At 39.4% G+C, this 18,278-nt stretch overlaps 1 protein-coding gene across 8 annotated transcripts in view; it reads right to left on the bottom strand.

Annotated features, from left to right (window-relative positions):
• MPRIP (myosin phosphatase Rho interacting protein) overlaps positions 1–18,278 on the bottom strand; it is a 218,085-nt gene that overhangs the window by 64,525 nt on the left and 135,282 nt on the right. For all 8 annotated transcript variants that reach the window (XM_051997463.1, XM_051997455.1, XM_051997448.1 and 5 more), the window contains exon 5: positions 8,985–9,069. In XM_051997463.1, coding sequence (XP_051853423.1) covers positions 8,985–9,069 — 85 coding nt within the window. The remainder of the gene's footprint in view (positions 1–8,984; positions 9,070–18,278) is intronic.

Raw genomic sequence — 18,278 nt, 5'->3', positions numbered from 1 at the left:
GTTACCAATAAGAGGAAGAAATAGAAAAAAATTCTATTCAAAGTAACTGCATGAAATAGAAAATATCTGGGATGCCTTCTACTAAAACACACACACACACGAATTATAGGAAAATATAAACAAGTTACTCATTACTGAACTAAAGGACTTAAAATCGGGATAGATATTCCTTTTTATAGATAGTTCACCCAATATAATAAGAGTGACAATTCTCAATTTACAGATTCTGAACCACACCTAAAGAGTCTTTTTTGACTCTCTACAATCCCATGTAGGGTTTTCTTGGTAAAGATGCTAGAGTTGTTTGCCATTTCCTTTTCCAGCTCATTTTACAGATAAGGAAACTGAGGCAAACAGGGTTAAGTGACTTGCCCAGAGTCTCATAGCTCGTGTCCACTGCACCACCTAGTGGCCTTTTATACCTAACCACCAAAGTTCTATTGTTTATAGTCTAAGACAAAACAGTAACAAAGTTCATCAAGGAGGGAAAAAATGTCAACATATTTTCCTCCTTTATTCATAGATATGAAAATTAATCTCTTTCTCTAAACTTATTTGCTATTAGTTTATCTACCTTTAGTATCAAGGTTACATATCCAATTGGATATGTATCCAATTTGTTATAAAGTACAAGTTATAAAACTCATTTCCACCATCCTGCTTTCCAATTTCCTCAGTAGTTTTTGTTAACTGAGGATCTTGTACTCAGGAGCTACTCTCCGTGGGTTAACTTAACTCTATGTCACTGTGTCTTATGCATCTACTGATGAACTTTTCTATTTTTTAACTATTACCAAATGTAGTTGATAATTATTGCTTTGTAGGACTGCATGAGACCTACTATATTATTTCCCTTGAGATGCTTGAACTTTTCTTTTTTTCAGATGAATTTGCTACAATTTTGCTTTGTTGCTTAAAGTAATTCTTTGGAATCTGATTTATATGGCAATAAATCTGTGTCAATTAACTACGTATTATTGTTCATTTATGGCCCAACCAGGAATTAAATATATTTTCTATTATTTAAAACTATTTGTATGACTTGGTAAGTGGACTCCCAAATATTTTATACATACTCTAGTTATGTTGAATGGAATTTCTTTTTGTTTCTTTTGTTTCTTTTTGTTTCTTTTCTTTCTTTTTTTTAAAAATTGTAGTAAGTTTAATTATTTTTAATACTCATTGTTTTATGAATCATTTTGGGAGAAAAAAAAATCAGAACAAAAGGGAGAAACCATGGGAGAGAGTTAAAAAAAGAAAAAAACCAAGTGAACATAAGCATGTGGTATTTTACATTCATTCTCCTTAGTTCTTTTTTTCTGGATTGTTCATCATTTCCTATACAAAAATAATATTCCATAACATTCATATACCACAATTTATTCAGCCATTCCCCAACTGATGGGTATCCACTCAGTTTCCAGTTTCTTGCCACTACACACAGGGCTGCCACAAATATTTTTGCTCATGTGGGTCCCTCTCCCTCCTTTACAAAGTAAAAAAAAAAAAAAATTACTTAATTCTATTTTGTTTTGTAATATGCTTCAAACAATTATATAGCTATGTTTCTTCAGATTCTGCAATAATGACACTACTGGGTCAAAGGGTATTGGAATTTCTTTTTCTATATTTTCCTGCTAGATTTTGTTGGTAATATACAGAAATGCTAATGATTGCTAGAGATTTATTTTATATCCTGATACTTTTAAAGTTAAATGTTGTACTGAATTTTTTTTTTAACTTGGATCAATACAGCTAGGTGGTGCAGTGGACAAAGTGCAGGACCAGAAAAAAGGAAAAAGTTCATCTTCCCAAGTTAAAATCTGGCCTCAGACACTAACTTGTGACCTTAGGTATGTCATTTAATCCTATTTGCCTCAGTTTTCTCATCTGTTAAATGAGCTAGAGAAGGAAACGGCAAACCAGTAGTAACTTGCCAAGAAAACCCTAATTACGGGGGCAGCTAGGTGGCTCTGTGGATAGAGCACCAGCCCTGGGGTCAGGAGGACCTGAGTTCAAATCTAATCTCACATACTTAACACTTCCTGGCTTTGTGACCCTGGGCAAGTCACTTAACCCCAATTGCCTCAGGAAAAAAAAAATTACTTAATTCTATTTTTTTAATAGACACACACATATTCCTACATACACCTAAGTGAATATGAACAGGAGAGAATAATTAGAGGTCAGTAGATGTAAATAAAAGGTAAATAAAAATACATTTAAAAAATATATTTTGTTTTGTAAGATGCTTCAAACAATTATATAGCTATGTTTCTTCAGATTCTGCAGATAATAAAAATCTACCCCAAAGAGATCTATATAATTCATATATCACGAATCAGAATTCCAATCTCCCAGATGCCTTTTCTTTTCATGTAAAAGTACCATCCAATGCTTTTCGATCATAAGATATATATTCTTCACTCTGCTTCTTTACCTAGACCAAATTTCTATAAATTCACCTTTCATAGGTGGTTTACAGCATTGACTTGTGGGGTTAAGAATTAATACAAAGAATCCTGGCTGGAAGAGGGAAAAGATCTTTTTTTCTGGAACATATATTGTGAGTCCCCAAGTTCCAAAGGATGGAAGGACGGGGCAGAGGTCCATGCTAACACTTACCCAAACTACATGCTGACCACACTGTTTATCAAGAACACAGTTCACCAAGTACACAAAACCACAAGGAGAGCAGGTCCTGGAACAGCTTTTGAACAAGCCCAGCTTTCCCCAATCTTGGAAATAGCTATTTGCCACCCAAGCCAAGTATATTTCATCAGAGAGAAGAAAAAATAATGATGACTGGTATAAAGACAGCACTGAGTCCCTAAGGAAGGAAGGACAAGTTGTTAATACCCTACTCAGCTGACTTCTGCTCAAATGTAGTAAGCAGAACCAGGAAAACAATAGACATAATGACATTAAAAATGATAATGGAAAGAAAAGCAGTAGCAGAACAGTCAAAAATGAATGCTGTGAAATTATAACAACTGAGTTTGGTCACTCAAAAGAGCTGAGGAAAAATATTTTTCTTAACTGGAGAGATTTGTGGGGTTCTGGATAGAAAAAAAAAATTACATTTTCATTTTCACCAACCTTTAAATTATAGCATTTCCTTCAATTAGGAATTTAAAACCAAACGAATGTCACTCCAAAAAGGGGTTCACAGGCCTCATAGGTCTGCCAAACAGGTACCAGGATACAAACAAGGTAAAAAGCCTGCATTACAGAGATAGGAAGTATGGAATTCTGCATATATGGTCAGACAGGTCAATGTGTTTGTTGGTTTTGCTGAAATGTGGTGGGAGTTTTTCATCCCCTTTAATTCTTCTAACAAGGGAAGGGTTGTTAGAAAGGGGAGAGGAGAAAGGATATATCAGGAAATAACAGGACAGAAAAATAAATGTTATCAATTAAAAATCAGTTTTTCCACTTCTGTAAACACAAGGCTATGAGGGCTAGATTTCTGTTTTGCGACTAAACATTTCCTGAATTGGCAAAAGAAACAGAAATTCTAGGAATAACACTCTTTGGGACACTGAACCACTGGCCATTCCCTTCTATAGTACCAGTCAGATACGAAATAGGGGATATATATGGGGAAATAGCATTTTGTCCTTCATTCAAAGCTGGCATGAACATTGGTATTATCTGTGTCAAACCAAAAGACAGATGTAATTAATTCACTCAAAATTTCCCTGAATAGGTTATTGAGCTTTGGGTACAGTCAAAAAAAAAAAAAAAGTTCTAGAGAATAGCACCCCAAAGGGGCACAGTGTAGATCCATGGACACACAACTGTGCAGGGTAAACATGATATTCATTCATTAGAGCACACAAGTAAAGTCCCACTTAATAGCACCCTTGTATTTTTTCTATCTGTCCTCTACCAAATGCCTCCTGCCTCAAGGACATAGTTAGGTAACTCACGCCAGTTCTTGTAGCTACAAATCACGGGTAATTAAAGTGAATTTTCCCATGCAGCACAGAGTGGCCTTTCAAAAGCATGGCAGCCACTTTACCAGGTTAGGATAATGTGTAAAAGGAAGGATTTCTATCTTTCAAAAGAATGAAGGAAAAACACCACAAGATAGCATTTCTACTCCTCCTGTTATTGTCTGCTTGCATTTTTGTTTTCCTTCTTTAGGTAATTTTTACCTTCTTTCTATATCTGATTTTTCTTGTGCAGCAAGATAACTGTATGGATATGTATACATATATTGTATGTAACATATATTTTAACATATTTAACATGTATGGGACTGCCTGCTATCTGGGGAGAGGTGGGAGAAAGGAAAGGAAGAGGAAAAGTTGGAACAGAAGGTTTTACAAGGGTCAATGTTGAAAAATTACCCATGCATAGGTTTTATAAATAAAAAGTTATAATAATAATAATAATAATAATAATATTTTTTAAAAAAGAATGAAGGAAAAATGGAAAAATCTCCAGAATGTATAGGAAAGGTACATTTGACCATGGTCACATAGCTAGCTAATTAACTAGCAGAGCCAGGATCTGCCTCCAGAGTTCTTTCCATCTCATGGGAAGATCTGGGCCAACTGCAAAAATCCTTCGGATAAGTGTGTGGGGGTTATGTGCCAAACAGAAAAGTGAGGTACCCTCAGTAGCACAGAATTCACATGCTGGATTTCATTCTTAGTCTGTAATCATTTTAAATCAGTCAGTCAACAAGCCCAAATAGTGAAAAAAGCTCTGAAACTTTAGCCACAGAAGAGCTTCCTTCCCAGCTCAGCCATGTACAGATGGAAGAAGTGCAACCTTCCAAGATTTTGAGTGTTTCTTGCTACCACTAAGTGCATTTGAAGGCTGGGTTTCTAATCCCCAGACATCTCCCAGCTCAGCACCACAGCTCACTCTGGAAACCACTTTCCCCATGGCACTGCCCCACTGCCCAAACCCATCCCTGTGCCTTCTCCGTGCCACTGCCAGAAGTTTTCTCTGACTATCCCCAGCCCACGGCCATTTCCTTCTCTGATCTTCCAATTCCTACAGTATCCAGTATCTCTATCACTCACTGGCAAACACTCGCACTGAAGTGTTGCATTACATATTAATATTTAATGCTTGTTACTTAAATTCTGCTGTGAGTAACTCCTTGAGAGCAGAATCCTTCCCCTTTTCCCCAGCCTCCCTGCAGCTCAACAGAAGACTTGGTGATCTGAGTCCATTTTGGACACACCCGGCCGAGGTCATGAGTTCTGCAAGGATCCCCAAGAATCTGGAGAGAGACAGAGCCTGGCTGGCATTTTGGGGAGCCCCAGCCGCCCCCTACGCCCTTCTCTGGTGCTTGACTAACGGAGTACGGCTGCTGAGCTCTGCCCGCCCCCCCCCCAGGTTCCAGTTCCCCACTAGGCTTAACACTGCTATGGACTTGTGTGTTCAGTATGATGGGTGCCTCCAGAATCAGAGGGGATGGGGAGGGAAAGCCGGCTGGTGGTCCTGCCCGGCTCCTCTCATCACGGCCCAGTCCCTAGGATGCAGGGGGAGGATGGGAATTTTTAAAAGATGAGATAAGTCTCCCAGTTAGGATTGGAAGCCCATAAACCCAAGCACCTGCAAAATTTTAGTGACACTGGTTCCATCAACATGATTGGGAGGGACGTGCTGTGACCCCCAGAAATCACTTAAAAAAAATAAAGGGAACCGTATCTAGGAGCCACTGGGTTTGGTAAACTGGGTTAGACTGTTCCCCTGGGTCAGCCCCACCCCTCCAACAAACTTTGAAGGTCAAATCAGGCCATTCTTGGGCAAGAGTAGAGAAAGAAGCAGGGAGAAGGAGGACATTCCCTGGTCTGGGCTGAATCTGTCTTTTCTACATGGAGTTACCTTATTTGGAGCTCAGGAGCTCGGCTCCTGTACCATTTCCAAGCTGTTGCTATAGTAATGCAATATAACCCTAAACTATGTTATTCTGCCTGGGTTTTTTCCTCTCAAAACTCGGCAGCTTTGATGGCGGGGGTGGGGAGGCACACGGTGGGGGGTGAAGGGGGAGTGGGTATGGGCTTAACTTTTGCTCCCCAGCCCCAGTTCCGTGGAGCCCCATTTTTAGTCAACTAGGAAAGGTGCCAAACCAGCCTGTCACTGTCCAAAGACCCCGTCCATCTAACAGGATAACAAAATCTCAAATACCTTTACTCTCTGGCATGGCTCCTCTTCTGGAACACCCTGAATCCCCCTCCCCAGTTCTCCATTACAGAGTCACCTTTAAGACACCTGCACACAGAATCATCTCCCCCGCCCCCTTCCTTAAAGCAACGACAGCTGAACAGCACAGTGTTGGGGCTCTTTTATGGGCATCTGACACAGGGGGATCAGGCTGTCCCCAGAGGAATGGGATTTGTCCTTCTCCAATCTCACACAATCCCTCCTTCGGCAGCAAGCATCTCTCTTCTCCATTCTCTAAAGCTTCACTTCCTTTCCCCCTTAGATTGTTTACAGATGTTGCACAAACAGAACACAGGGTGGGAGGTGGAGGATGTATCTGGAGACAAATCCAGAGAGAGAGAAGCCCACACATTCTGGTAAGAGCCACAGAGGCTAATTCAAGTCTAGAGAAGGCAAAAAGCCTGTAGGACAGATACATGAAAGAATAAAGTTGTGGTCACTCCGCCCTCCAGGTGAAATATGGAAATTTGATCTCTGAAGCAGGTAAAGAGGCAGGCTCCTGGGTAGTGAACCCAAGTGTCTGGGAGTTTCCCCATCTGTAAAACGGGGATCAGAATAGCTACCTACTTCCCAGGGTTGTTGTGAGGATCAAATCAGATATTAATTGTAAAATGTAATTACTGTAAAGTACCAGGCACATGCAGACAGTGTGAGTATGTGTGTGTGCACATACACAACTAACTGACAACCAAGACATGAAATGGGGAAAAGAAGGGAAAGGAAAAGACATATCAGAGAGCATGAGAGGAAGGGGCTAGAGGCAGCTCAGATCTCCTGCTTCTATGCTTCTGCTGAAGGAAAGGCTGAGCAAGGGGAGGGAGAATGGTCGGAGGGAGAGAAAAGTAGAAATTCTCTTCTGGGGACCTACTGGGACAATGGGAAGATACAGAAAATATGCGAGGTGGGGGGGGGGGGTAGAGAATGGTTTGGGTGTGTATGTGTGTGTGAGAGAGAGAGAGATGAGAGAGACAGAGACAGAGACAGAGACAGAGACAGAGACAGAGAGAGAGAGAGAGAGAGAGAGAGAGAGAGAGAGAGAGAGAAAGAGAGAAAGATGAGAGAAGAGGAGGAGATGGGAGGGAGACAAAGACAGAGAAGAGAAAGAGATGAGGGAAGAAAGAGAGATGGAGAGAACACCCATTCCAGGTGCCCCATTCTGCTTCCAGATTCTACATCTTGAAGACTAAGCCTAATAATAAGGGATAGCATTTCTGTAGCACTTAAGCTTTGCAAGAGCCCCTGACATCATTTATTTGACCCTACAACAACCCTGTGAGACAGACGGTATCATTATCCCCATTTCACAGATGAGGAAGCAGATGCAAAGCCTGGTTTGTTCCCCAGAACTCCACAACTGCAGCCACTGAGCAGCACTGGGAGCTGGTGGGATTCCCACCCCGCCCCCACCCGCTCAGGCCACGTGGGAGCCCCCAGGAGGAGGGAGGGGAGGAGCGGGTGAGTCACAGCCAGCTTTTACCATTTATAGTCAGAGAGCACAGAGTTGGGTCAGGTCCCCAGAGGGCACCGCGCTTAGTCCCCTGCGGGCCGGAGCTCTAGGAAGCTCTCCCAGCCCTCCCCCAGTCCCATCCAGTTATCTCCCGTCTCATCTTGAGCAAGCACAGTGGAGGCCGGCCAAATTCTGGCGGGAGCTGCTTTTAAGGAGCCTGTCCTCTCCTCAAACAGGCCGGCCCCCAGCCTCCCGAACCCGGCCCTCACCCCATTCTCGGAGGCAGCTGGGGGAGAGGAGGCACTGGGGACAAGCCCCAGGCAAAGGTGCAGAACCAGACACACGTTTGCACCAAGTTTTCATTTGGAGAGCCATAAAGCGAACATTTCAACTATTTCCTCACTACAAAATTATTCTTCTGTTTGCTTCCCGACCCCAAGAAAATCCACGCCATCATCACCTTCCCCACCTGTCCTACGGCACCATGGCCTAAGTGAAAATGGACAGCAAAGGGTGTAGAGCAGGAAGAAGGCTGCATCTAGTGTTCCCTGAATGACAGCCCCATCCCACCAACTCCTCTTGTGGGAAAGTCAGACCACCTAATGGGCCTCTCAGTGTTTGATGGAAACAAACAGGAAAAGCTAAAAGGCATCAGGGAGCTTCCCTCCCCTCCTGCTACGCTGTCCTCCATTAACTAAAAGCCCCAATTAGCACTACTTCTCAGGCTCCTCTAAGTACTGGAGTATCTAAAGCCTCTTATGGCTCCCCAGAGCTCTCCTAAGAAAAAGTAAACATTTAGGTCAGATTCTTAAGCAGGGTTCCAGGGTAGGCATCAAGAGGTCCACAAGCTTGGGTGGCAACAACCATGAAAACCCTTTATCTTTTAATTGTGGAAATATGTATAGAAGAATTGCACATATTTAACATATATTGGATTACTTGCTGTCCAGGGAAAGGGGTGAAGGGCAGGGAGGGAAAAATTTTGGAACACAAGGCTTTACAAGAGCAAAGATTGAAAATTATCTATGTGTTTTGAAAATAAAAAGCTTTTTTTTTTTTTTTTTTTTGCTGAGGCAATTAGGGTTAAGTGACTTGCCCAGGGTCACACAGCTAGGAAGTGTTAAGTATCTGAGACCACTTTTTAACTCAGGTCCCCCGATTTCAGGGTTGGTGCTCTATCCACTGTGCCACCTAGCTACCCCACCTTTAATTTAATAATTTTTTTTTAAATAACTCCTCTCATTAAGGGTTACATAGGCTTTCTCAGATTGCCAACAGGAATTCATACACAAAAAGGATGAAGATCTCAGTATCCATGCCCATATCCAAGCGCTGCCCAGCTACTCACCTGAGGAGTTGGAGGCTCTACCTTCCGTTTTTTCTTCTGGTTCTGTTTATTGGTCCTAGGGTAGACGATGAGCATCTCCAGCCATCTGCAGGGAACAGAAATGACAGGTAAGCTTCTCATGGCTTCACTCAATGTTCAAGAAAAAAGTAGCTGGTGGGTGGGTAAAGAATAGACTGCAACACCCCTAAAAATCCTTTCCAATCCATTCATTCTATCTTAATAACTGGCAGAGATGGAGCAAACTTGATAAGGGTATTTATTGGTGCTGTCCTCTTAGAATGTCTAAAGTCTCCTGAAAATTTAGGGTTAGGCTCCTGAAAATTCTCCTAAGAAAAAGTAAGCATTTAGGTAGGTTCCTAGCCTGCCTTGTAAGTTAAATACCTCCTGGATGTAGTCAAAACCAGGTACTGCAGGGTATCTAGGTGGCTCAGTCAGAGCACCGGCCTGGAATGATGAAGACCTGAGTCTTCTTCAAGTGTCTGGTCTCAGACACGTGACACTTATTACTGTGTGATCCTGAGCAAATCACTTAACCCCAAATGCCTCAAAAACAAGCAAACGCCCCGACATCCCTACGGCACTATAGGAAAAGTTTTAGGGGGAGGAGGGGTAAGTGGCAGTGAGTCTGGTGACCCCCCAAAATGGGTAAGTTGTCCAATAAAGCCCAGCTGTCGCACCCTGGGAAGCTCCCCTCAAAGCCTAGCATAATCAGTTTATTCAGCAGAGAGTCATTCAACCCTGGGCCTGCCAAGGCCTGCCTGGCAGGAGAGCCTGAGCAAGAACGACCAGCTCAGAAGGTCCATTTTCCTTCCAGGCCTCTGGGGGCAAAGAGCTGTGTTAATCCAATATGGCGCAGGGGGAGCTTCCTAAGCAGACTGATTTCAGAATCCTGAACAGGAATGAGACTGCCCAGGCCTTGGGCCCCAGACCCCACCTAGCTCTCAAAGGCTCTGTCCTCCTACCCACTGCTGGGTCCTCCCATGAAAGGGCAATAAGGACAGGGCCTAGGAGCACTTCTAGCTAGCCTGAAGGCAGCCCAGACCAGGGCCCCAGACCAGCAGCTCTGGGCCCTGGAGTTGAGGGCACGTCAGTGTTTCCATTACTAACCCTTATTTCAGGGGCTTATACAAGCATAAAAATTCCCTCCTAGCTAGACTTGGCAACTACACAGGTCTACAGCGGCATTTGGAGCCATTTAGGGCCATCTCGAGCTGCTTTCCCAAGAGAGAGGAAATCCTTGGTATCAGGGGTCAACTTCATCATCTTGAAAGACAGAAAAGTACCAACATGTAGAGAACACTTCAGATCTGACTCAAGGGTGTCTAAGAGCACCAATAAATGCTCTTGGTGGATTCAAGGTTGCTCCATCTCTACCAGTCAGAGAAGATAAAATGAATGGATTGGAAAGGACTTTTGGGGCGATGTAGTCTATTCTTTACCCACTTTTTTTTATCCATTTATTCATCAGTTTTCTTAAATTCTTAATTTACATATCTATTTATTAATCACCTACTAAAATACAAGATACTGTGCTAGATATTACAAATATAAGGTGTAGGTCTTCCTAAACATTCAAAAATAAAAAATAAATATTTTGTCTTATATCACTTCCCAGTGATCCTTGCCCCACTTTTTCTTGTTTTTTTTTTTTTTTTTTTTTTTAGTGGTGTCTCTTTATGACCCTTTTTGAGTCTTCTTGGCAAATATACTGGAGTAGTTTGCCATGTTTTCCTCCAGTTCATTTTACAGATGAGGAACCAAGGTAAACAAGGTTAAGGGACTTGCCCAGGGTGATATAGCTAGTAAATGTCTGAGGTCACATTTGAACTCAGGAAGATGAGGCTTCTTGCCTGAACACTTTCCGATGTGCCAGCTGCAAGGACACAATATCCTATATCCATGATGCACTGAAAGTATTATTTTCCAAAATCAATCAAGAACCAATACTATACATTGCATTTGACTTGATTTCTATTATCTTTGTGTTATTATTTCTTCTTTTTCAGGCACAGCCAACTCTTTGTGACCATATATGGGGTTTTCTTGGCAAAGATACTGGAAGACTTGCTATTTCCTTCTCCAGCTCATTTTACAGATGAGGAAACTTCAGAGTTTGCTCAGGGCCACAAAACTAATATCTGGGGCCACAAATGAACTCAGTTCTTCCTGAATCCAGGCTCAGCATTCTATCCATTATACCACCTGGTTGCCCTAAGTGTTACTTTAATTGTTGTTACATATTACTTTTCTGGTTCTGTTTTCTGAAATTCTAAATTTAAAATTCAAATTTTACTTATTTTAATTTAAAATTTAATTCTAAATACAATTTTATTCTAGATTTTATTATATTATTAATAAAATTTGTTTATATAAATTTTAAACAATCTCTAGGAAATCAGGAGTCTATGACTCTTCTAGTAAATCATTTCCAAGTCTTCATAATTTTCCCCATCACAAGTTTTTATATTTAACCTAATCCCTACCTTCTGCAATTTAATGTCAAATTAGGGAGAAGACACTTACACAGAAAAGCATCATAAAAATTAAAGTGTGGCCTGGAAAAGAGATCTGTATATAAGCATTTATAGTAAAGGTTGGGCCATTTCTTTTCTTAATTCTTAATTTACACATATATTTATTAAACAGCTACTAAAATACAAGATACTGTGCTAGATATTACAGATACAAAGAACAAAAAAAAAAAAAGGAAACAAATGTAACTATATTTTGGTAAGGGGTACCACAAATAATGAAGAAATATCAATACTAAACATGTAAGTACCAAGTGGTATAGCATCCAAATTCCTAGAGAAGAAATTAAGAGAGTTGTAAAAAGAAATAGCAAAACTGTCCTAATGGGGCATCTCAACCTAACTCTATCAGAACCAGATAAAATGAACCATGAAATAAACAAGAAAAGAATTAAGGAGGTAAATAGAATGTTAGAAAAGTTGAGTATGATAGACTTTTGGGAAAAAATCAAATGGAGACAGAAAGGAATATTTTTTTTACTTGGTAGTACTGACCATGTTTTAGGGCATAAAAACCTCAAAATCAAATGCAGAGAGGAAGAAATAGTAAATATATCCTTTTCAGATCATGATGCAATAAAAATTACATGTAATAAAGGGAAAATAGACCAAAATTTAGAAATAGATTAAATATTAGAAAACAGAGAAAAATAGACCAAAAATTATTGGAAATTAAATAATCTAATCCTAAAGAATGAGTGGGTAAAACAATAAACCATAGAAACAACCAATAATTTCATTGTCATTCAAGAGAATGACAATAATGAGACAAATTTATGGGATGTAGCCAGAGCAGTTCTTAGGGAAAATTTTATCTCTCTAGATGCTTACTTGAATAAAATAGAGAAAGGGAAGATCAATGAATTGGGCATTGCAACTAAAAAAAATCTAGAAAAAGAACAAATTAAAAATCTGAAATTCTGAAACTATAAGATTAATGAAAATTGAAAGAAAACTATTGAACTAATGAACAAAACTAAGAGTTGGTTTTATGAGAAAAAACCCAACAAAACAGATAAAACTTTAGTTAATTTGATTAGAAAAAGAAAGAAGAAAATCGAATTCCCAGTGTCAAATATAAAAAGGGTGAATTTAGCAATGAAGAGGAAATTAAAGCAATAACTAGGAGCTATTTTGCTCAACTGCATGCCGATAAATCTGATACTCTAAGTGAAATGGATGAATACTTACAAAAATATAGATTGTCCAGATTAACAAAGGAGGAAATAAATTATTTAAATAGGCCCATTTCAGAAAAAATAAATTGAAAAAGTTATTAATGAACTTCATAAGAAAAAATCTCAAGGATTAGATGGATTTACAAGTGAATTCTACCAAACAATTGGGAAAATAGAAGAAGAAGGAGTTTTATGACACAGACATGGTATTGATACCTAAATCAGGTAAGTCAAATCAGAGAAAGACAATTACAGACCAATTTCCCTAATGGATATTTATGCAAAAATCTTAAATAAAGTATTAGCAAAGAAATTACAGCAACTTATCACCAAGACAATATACCACAAACAATTAGGATTTATACCAGGAATTCAGGGCTGGTTCAATATTTAAGAAAATTATTAGCATAACTGACTATCAATAATCAAAGGAACAAATCATATGATTATTTCACCAGATGCAGAAAAGGCATTTGAAAATATCCAACACTCATTCCTATTAAAAACACTAGAGAACATAGGAATAAATGAAGTCTTCCTTAAAATGGTAAGTAGCATCTACCTGAAACCATCAGCAAGCATTTTATATATATAATAAACTAGAAGCATTTCCAATAAGATGGAAGGTGAAACAAAGTTGCTCACTATCACCATTACTATTTCAAATTGTATTTCTTATAAACGTTAGTTTTAGTAATAAGAGAAGAAAAAGAAATTTAAGGAATCAGAGTAGGTAGTGAGAAAATAAAACTATCCCTCTTTTCAGAGGATATGATGGTATACTTAAAGAATCCTGGAAAATCAACTAAAAAACTACTAGAAACAATTAACAACTTTAGCAAAGTTGCAGGACACAAAATAAATCCATATAAACCATAAGCATTTCTATATGTTATCAAGAAAGTCCAGCAGCAAGAGATAGAAAGAGAAATTCCTTTTAAAATTACTGTAGATAATATATACTATTTGAGAGTCTACCTGCCAAGGCAAAACCAGGAACTATTATGAATACAAATTACAAAATACTTTCCACACAAATATAGTTAGAACTAAACAACTAGAAGAATATCAAGTGCTCACAGGTAGGCTGAGCTAATATAATAAAAGTGACAATCCTACAGAAATTAATGTACTTAATAAGTGCCATACCAATCAAACTGCCAAGAAATTACTTTATAGAGCTAGAAAAAAATAACAAAATTCATCTGGAAGAACAAAAGGTCACAATTTGTAAGGGAATTAATGAAAAAAAAAATGCAAATGAAAGTGGACCAGCTGTACCAATCCTAAAGTATATTATAAAACAGCAAGGATTTTTTTTTTTTTTTTTTTTGTAGTGGCAAGGAACTGAAAACCGAGTGGATTCCCATTAGTTGGGGAATGGTAGAATAAGTAATGGTACATAAATCTAATGGAATATTATTGTTGTATAAAAAACAGTCAGCAGGAGGATTTCAGAAAGGCTTATAGAGACTTCCATGAATTGATAATAGAAGCAACAGAACATTGTACACTACAACAGCAAGATTATGTGATGATCAACTCTAATGAACTTGACTCTTCAACAATGAGGTGATTCAGACTAATTCCAATAGACTTGTGATGAAGAGAGACATCTGCATCCAGACAGAGGAGGGACTGAATGTGAATCACAACATAGCATTATTCACCTTTTTTGGGGGGTTGTTTGTTGCTTTTTTCTCTCATTTTTTCTCCTTTTTTAATCTGATTTTTCTTGTGCAGCATGATGAATATGGAAATATGTTTAGAAGAATTGCACATGTTTAACTTATATTGGATTACTTGCTATCTAGGGAAGGAGGAAAAATTTGGAACACAAGGATTTGCAAGGATGAATGCTGAAAATTATCTTTGCAAGTATTTTGAAAATAAAAAGCTATTATTAGAAATAAAAATTTGCCTACACCACTAAGAGATTAAATGACTGGCTTACAGGCCACAGTCATGTATTAGAGATGAGAATCCAACCTAGGTCTTCCTAGTTTCAAGAGGGGCTCTCTATTTACTCTACCACCTTTGCCTCTCTGTACAAAGAGAAATCAATGTATAGGGCACTGTACTTGAAGTCAGGAGAACCTGAGTTCAAATCCTGCCTTAAGCACTTAACATGTCCTGGCTGTGTGACCCTAGGCAAGTCATTTAACACCAATTGCCTTGCCAAAAAAAAAAAAAAAAAAGTAATGATAAATTTAAATTAAAATTTATAAATTATAAAGTAAGGACTTCTCAGATTAGCTAGTGTAGATGGATGAAGTACTGAAAAGATGCTCTGCTAAAGAAGAACTATAGATAATAAATGAATAAGTAAATAGTTTCTAGTTAACCACTTTGTCCTCAAGGGAAACCATTCTCCTACTTCCTCTGATCCTGGAACAGGGCCTGGCCTGGACTTCTCCCAACCAGCTGAGATCAAAGAGCTGAACAGTATGAATAAGGAAATAGAAGGCATTTTCTTGTCTCCCTCCCTGGAGCCAGGATCCCATTCTGTCCTGAGAACAGAAGCCCCGGCTGTTGGTTCCTTTGGCAGGAAGTAGACTTACTGAGTAATGGAGTTGAGAGTTTATTTAAAAGAAGATTTGAGAGCAGAGTTGACCCTGGCCCAAAGCCAGGGAAAAAGGCTTGTGAGGGGAAGGGCAAGGCCCCTTGGCCCAGGCAGGAAGAAGCTTCCCATCCCATGCTGAAGAGCAGGGCCCCTGGAGACCCAGGTCCTAAAGCCAAGGCTCTTTAAAAAGTCAGAAAGGAATAAGGACCCGGCACTGGAAATAAGGCACATTTCTTAAGGCTTAAATGTGAGCCCTTAGGCAGGGTCACTCGATACCCAAGGAACAGCTAGCAAGTCCAAGCAGAGGCAGCTTTTGGAACAACTTGTCCCATCCCAGACACGTACAATGCCAAGCATCCAAGTCCATATCTTAATTATCTCTGAATCTCCCGTAGTGTTTGGCAAAAAGCAGATGCCTAACAAATGGTTTGTGAAGTTATGTAATTATATAAAAATACAATATGTATATATTATCTATATGCAAAATATATACTATATAAATAATATACAATAATATATAATATAAAAAATATAAGAGTGAGAAGGCATCTCAGAGGTAATTGGGTCCAAAATTGGGTGAATCAGCAATCTTATCGACAACATCCTTGTTGAGTGGTCTTCCAGCCTCCACCTGAAGACGCTCAGCGATGGACTTAGAGCAGCTGACTCCACTTTTGGATGGTTTTAATAGACGATGAAGAAATAACAGCTGACATACATACAGCACCTTAAGAGTTGCAAAGCGTGTTTTATGGTCTCATTTAATCCTCCTAATAGGCTTGTGAAGTGAGTGCTACTGGTTATTATTTTATTCCTTTTACAGACAAGGGGATAATTTGAGCGCCCTAAATGTGATCACATAGTTATTAAGTTAGAGGGGCACTTTCCTGGTCAGTGAGCTTTCCATTAGAACCTCCAATTATGTTTTTCTTTATATTGAACAAAAATCTACATCCCTATAATTCCTACCCATTTCTTCTAGGGCCACAGAGAATAAGTCTAATCCATCTACCTACCAAAGAGTGATTATTCAGTGAATCAGCATGGACTAGAACTTCCTGGTTTCTTTTCTGGAATTGAACCCCAACAGAAAGGAAGAGAAAAACATTTATGGGGAAAGAATACATTTTAGGCACCCTCGAAGTTTTCCTATGGGTTCCTTCCTTCAGAAGGATAGAAAGTCATATTTCTCTTAAAACTTTTTTTTTAATTTCAGGAACAAAATGATAAAATCCATTCTAAATCAAACACCTCCTTTCACAAACAGGGAAACTGAAACCTACATAGGTTAAGCATCTTGCTCCCCTGGCACAGGAAGGGAGGCACAGAGACAAATTTGTTCCTAGATTCCTTGATTCCATATTCAGTGCTTGCTATATTGGCCGAAAAGGTCTGGCCAGAAAAATCAGTGACCATGAAGATGCAAGAACTGATATTCCACAAAGGGCCTATCAATCCCTGCATATACTCAGGAACCAGAAAACTGGACAAGTCATCTTAGAAGATCTTCGATGAGAGATAATTCTCTCAATTCTCCTTTAAGGAAGTCTCTAGAGTCCCCTGTACTATTACTTCTTGGTGCTCACCTTTTGCCCAGCTCATTTCAAGTCCCTCCCAAAGAGTGGATTGTCATGATTTAATATGAAATGCATGGTGGCGCAAAAATTAAGTTTACTGAAAATAAAGATCTTTCCTTTTGTTCCTCCAGTTCAACTTCCCAGACCTCTTGAAATCTATCCATGGACCTAGGTTATTGAGGAGAATCCTTGCAATAGAGGCAGAGATGTGAAGGAGAGAATGTGATTTAAAATGTGATTATCTACATATAACTCAGAGACAGAGCTGAAAGGATTCTTAAAGATCCAGTCCATTCTTTTCATTTTTACAGAAAAAACTTAGGTCTAGAGAAGATATTACTCAGGATCACATAATTTGTTAGCATCAAAGCTAATGCCAGAACAAAGATCTCCTGACTCTCATTTCTAGTTCACTTTTTTTTTTTTTTTGGCTGGGAGGGGGAGGAGGGAAGGGAGGTGAGGGATGAGAGAGCAAGAGTACCTATGAACCTATAATCCATTCAATCAAGAGACTGTCAAATCTAATAGCCAAGAAATGAAAGAGGTTGAACCTCCTGGAAAAAATGAGGCTTTTAAATTCTGTGTGCATCAATTACTCATGCCATCCTGGGTCACTACAGATATTCCCAAATCAATGATATCTACATCCCACTGATTCCAATCACCTTCCAGACATCCCTGTTCTTATTTCCTTGACCGAAAGGAGTTTCTCTCTCTGGGGCAGAAATGTGAAAATCCCTCTATGAGGCAAGCTTCTGGATTCTGTCTTTCTGTAAGAACCCCAAAGAGAGAACAAGAGGAAAATTTTAGGTGAACAGGGTAATATTCTTAGGGAATGGAGCCCTGGCAGAAAGCATGTACTTGAGGTAAGTAGACCTTAATGCCATCTCATTTTCTTTTTGTTATTGTCAACACTGCAGCTGAGTGTCCAGGGGATGATTGGATTACCGGAGAAAACAATCTGCCAAAGCCCTTTGACTGTTGTTCTCACAAAAGACAAGTAACACTATCCAAATGCATTAATAATCATAAAAGAGTAAACCCAGTAAGAGCAAGGGGGGGAGGGAAGTTGGCAGGGAGGGTGGCTGGCCAGGTGGCCCAACGTTAGCCACACATGTTCAAAATGGATTCCAATGATCAGTTCTTTTAGAGCAGGGACCTAGGGAGTGGAAAGAACTTGTAGCACAATCTTATTTAGGAAAATAACAATGTGGTATCTGAGCACCCCCAGTCCACCAGTTAAGAGATGAGGAAGGGTGGCAAACGCAAAACAAACAAAGGAAACTATCCTTTGATCTTCCCCATGAGAAATAATGTCCAATTCTAAAATTTGGGCAATCTCTTTGAGGGGGAAGAAGGGGAGAGAAAATGGTAGGATGTAGGAGGCGGGTCCTAAGCTTTGAACTGTTCACAATACTAAGGAACCCCCTCTCAAAAGAGTTTCT

The sequence above is a fragment of the Antechinus flavipes genome, chromosome 1 (assembly GCF_016432865.1).
Source record: "Antechinus flavipes isolate AdamAnt ecotype Samford, QLD, Australia chromosome 1, AdamAnt_v2, whole genome shotgun sequence".
Taxonomy (NCBI): domain Eukaryota; kingdom Metazoa; phylum Chordata; class Mammalia; order Dasyuromorphia; family Dasyuridae; genus Antechinus; species Antechinus flavipes.
This window is presented reverse-complemented; position numbering and strand designations above follow the sequence as displayed.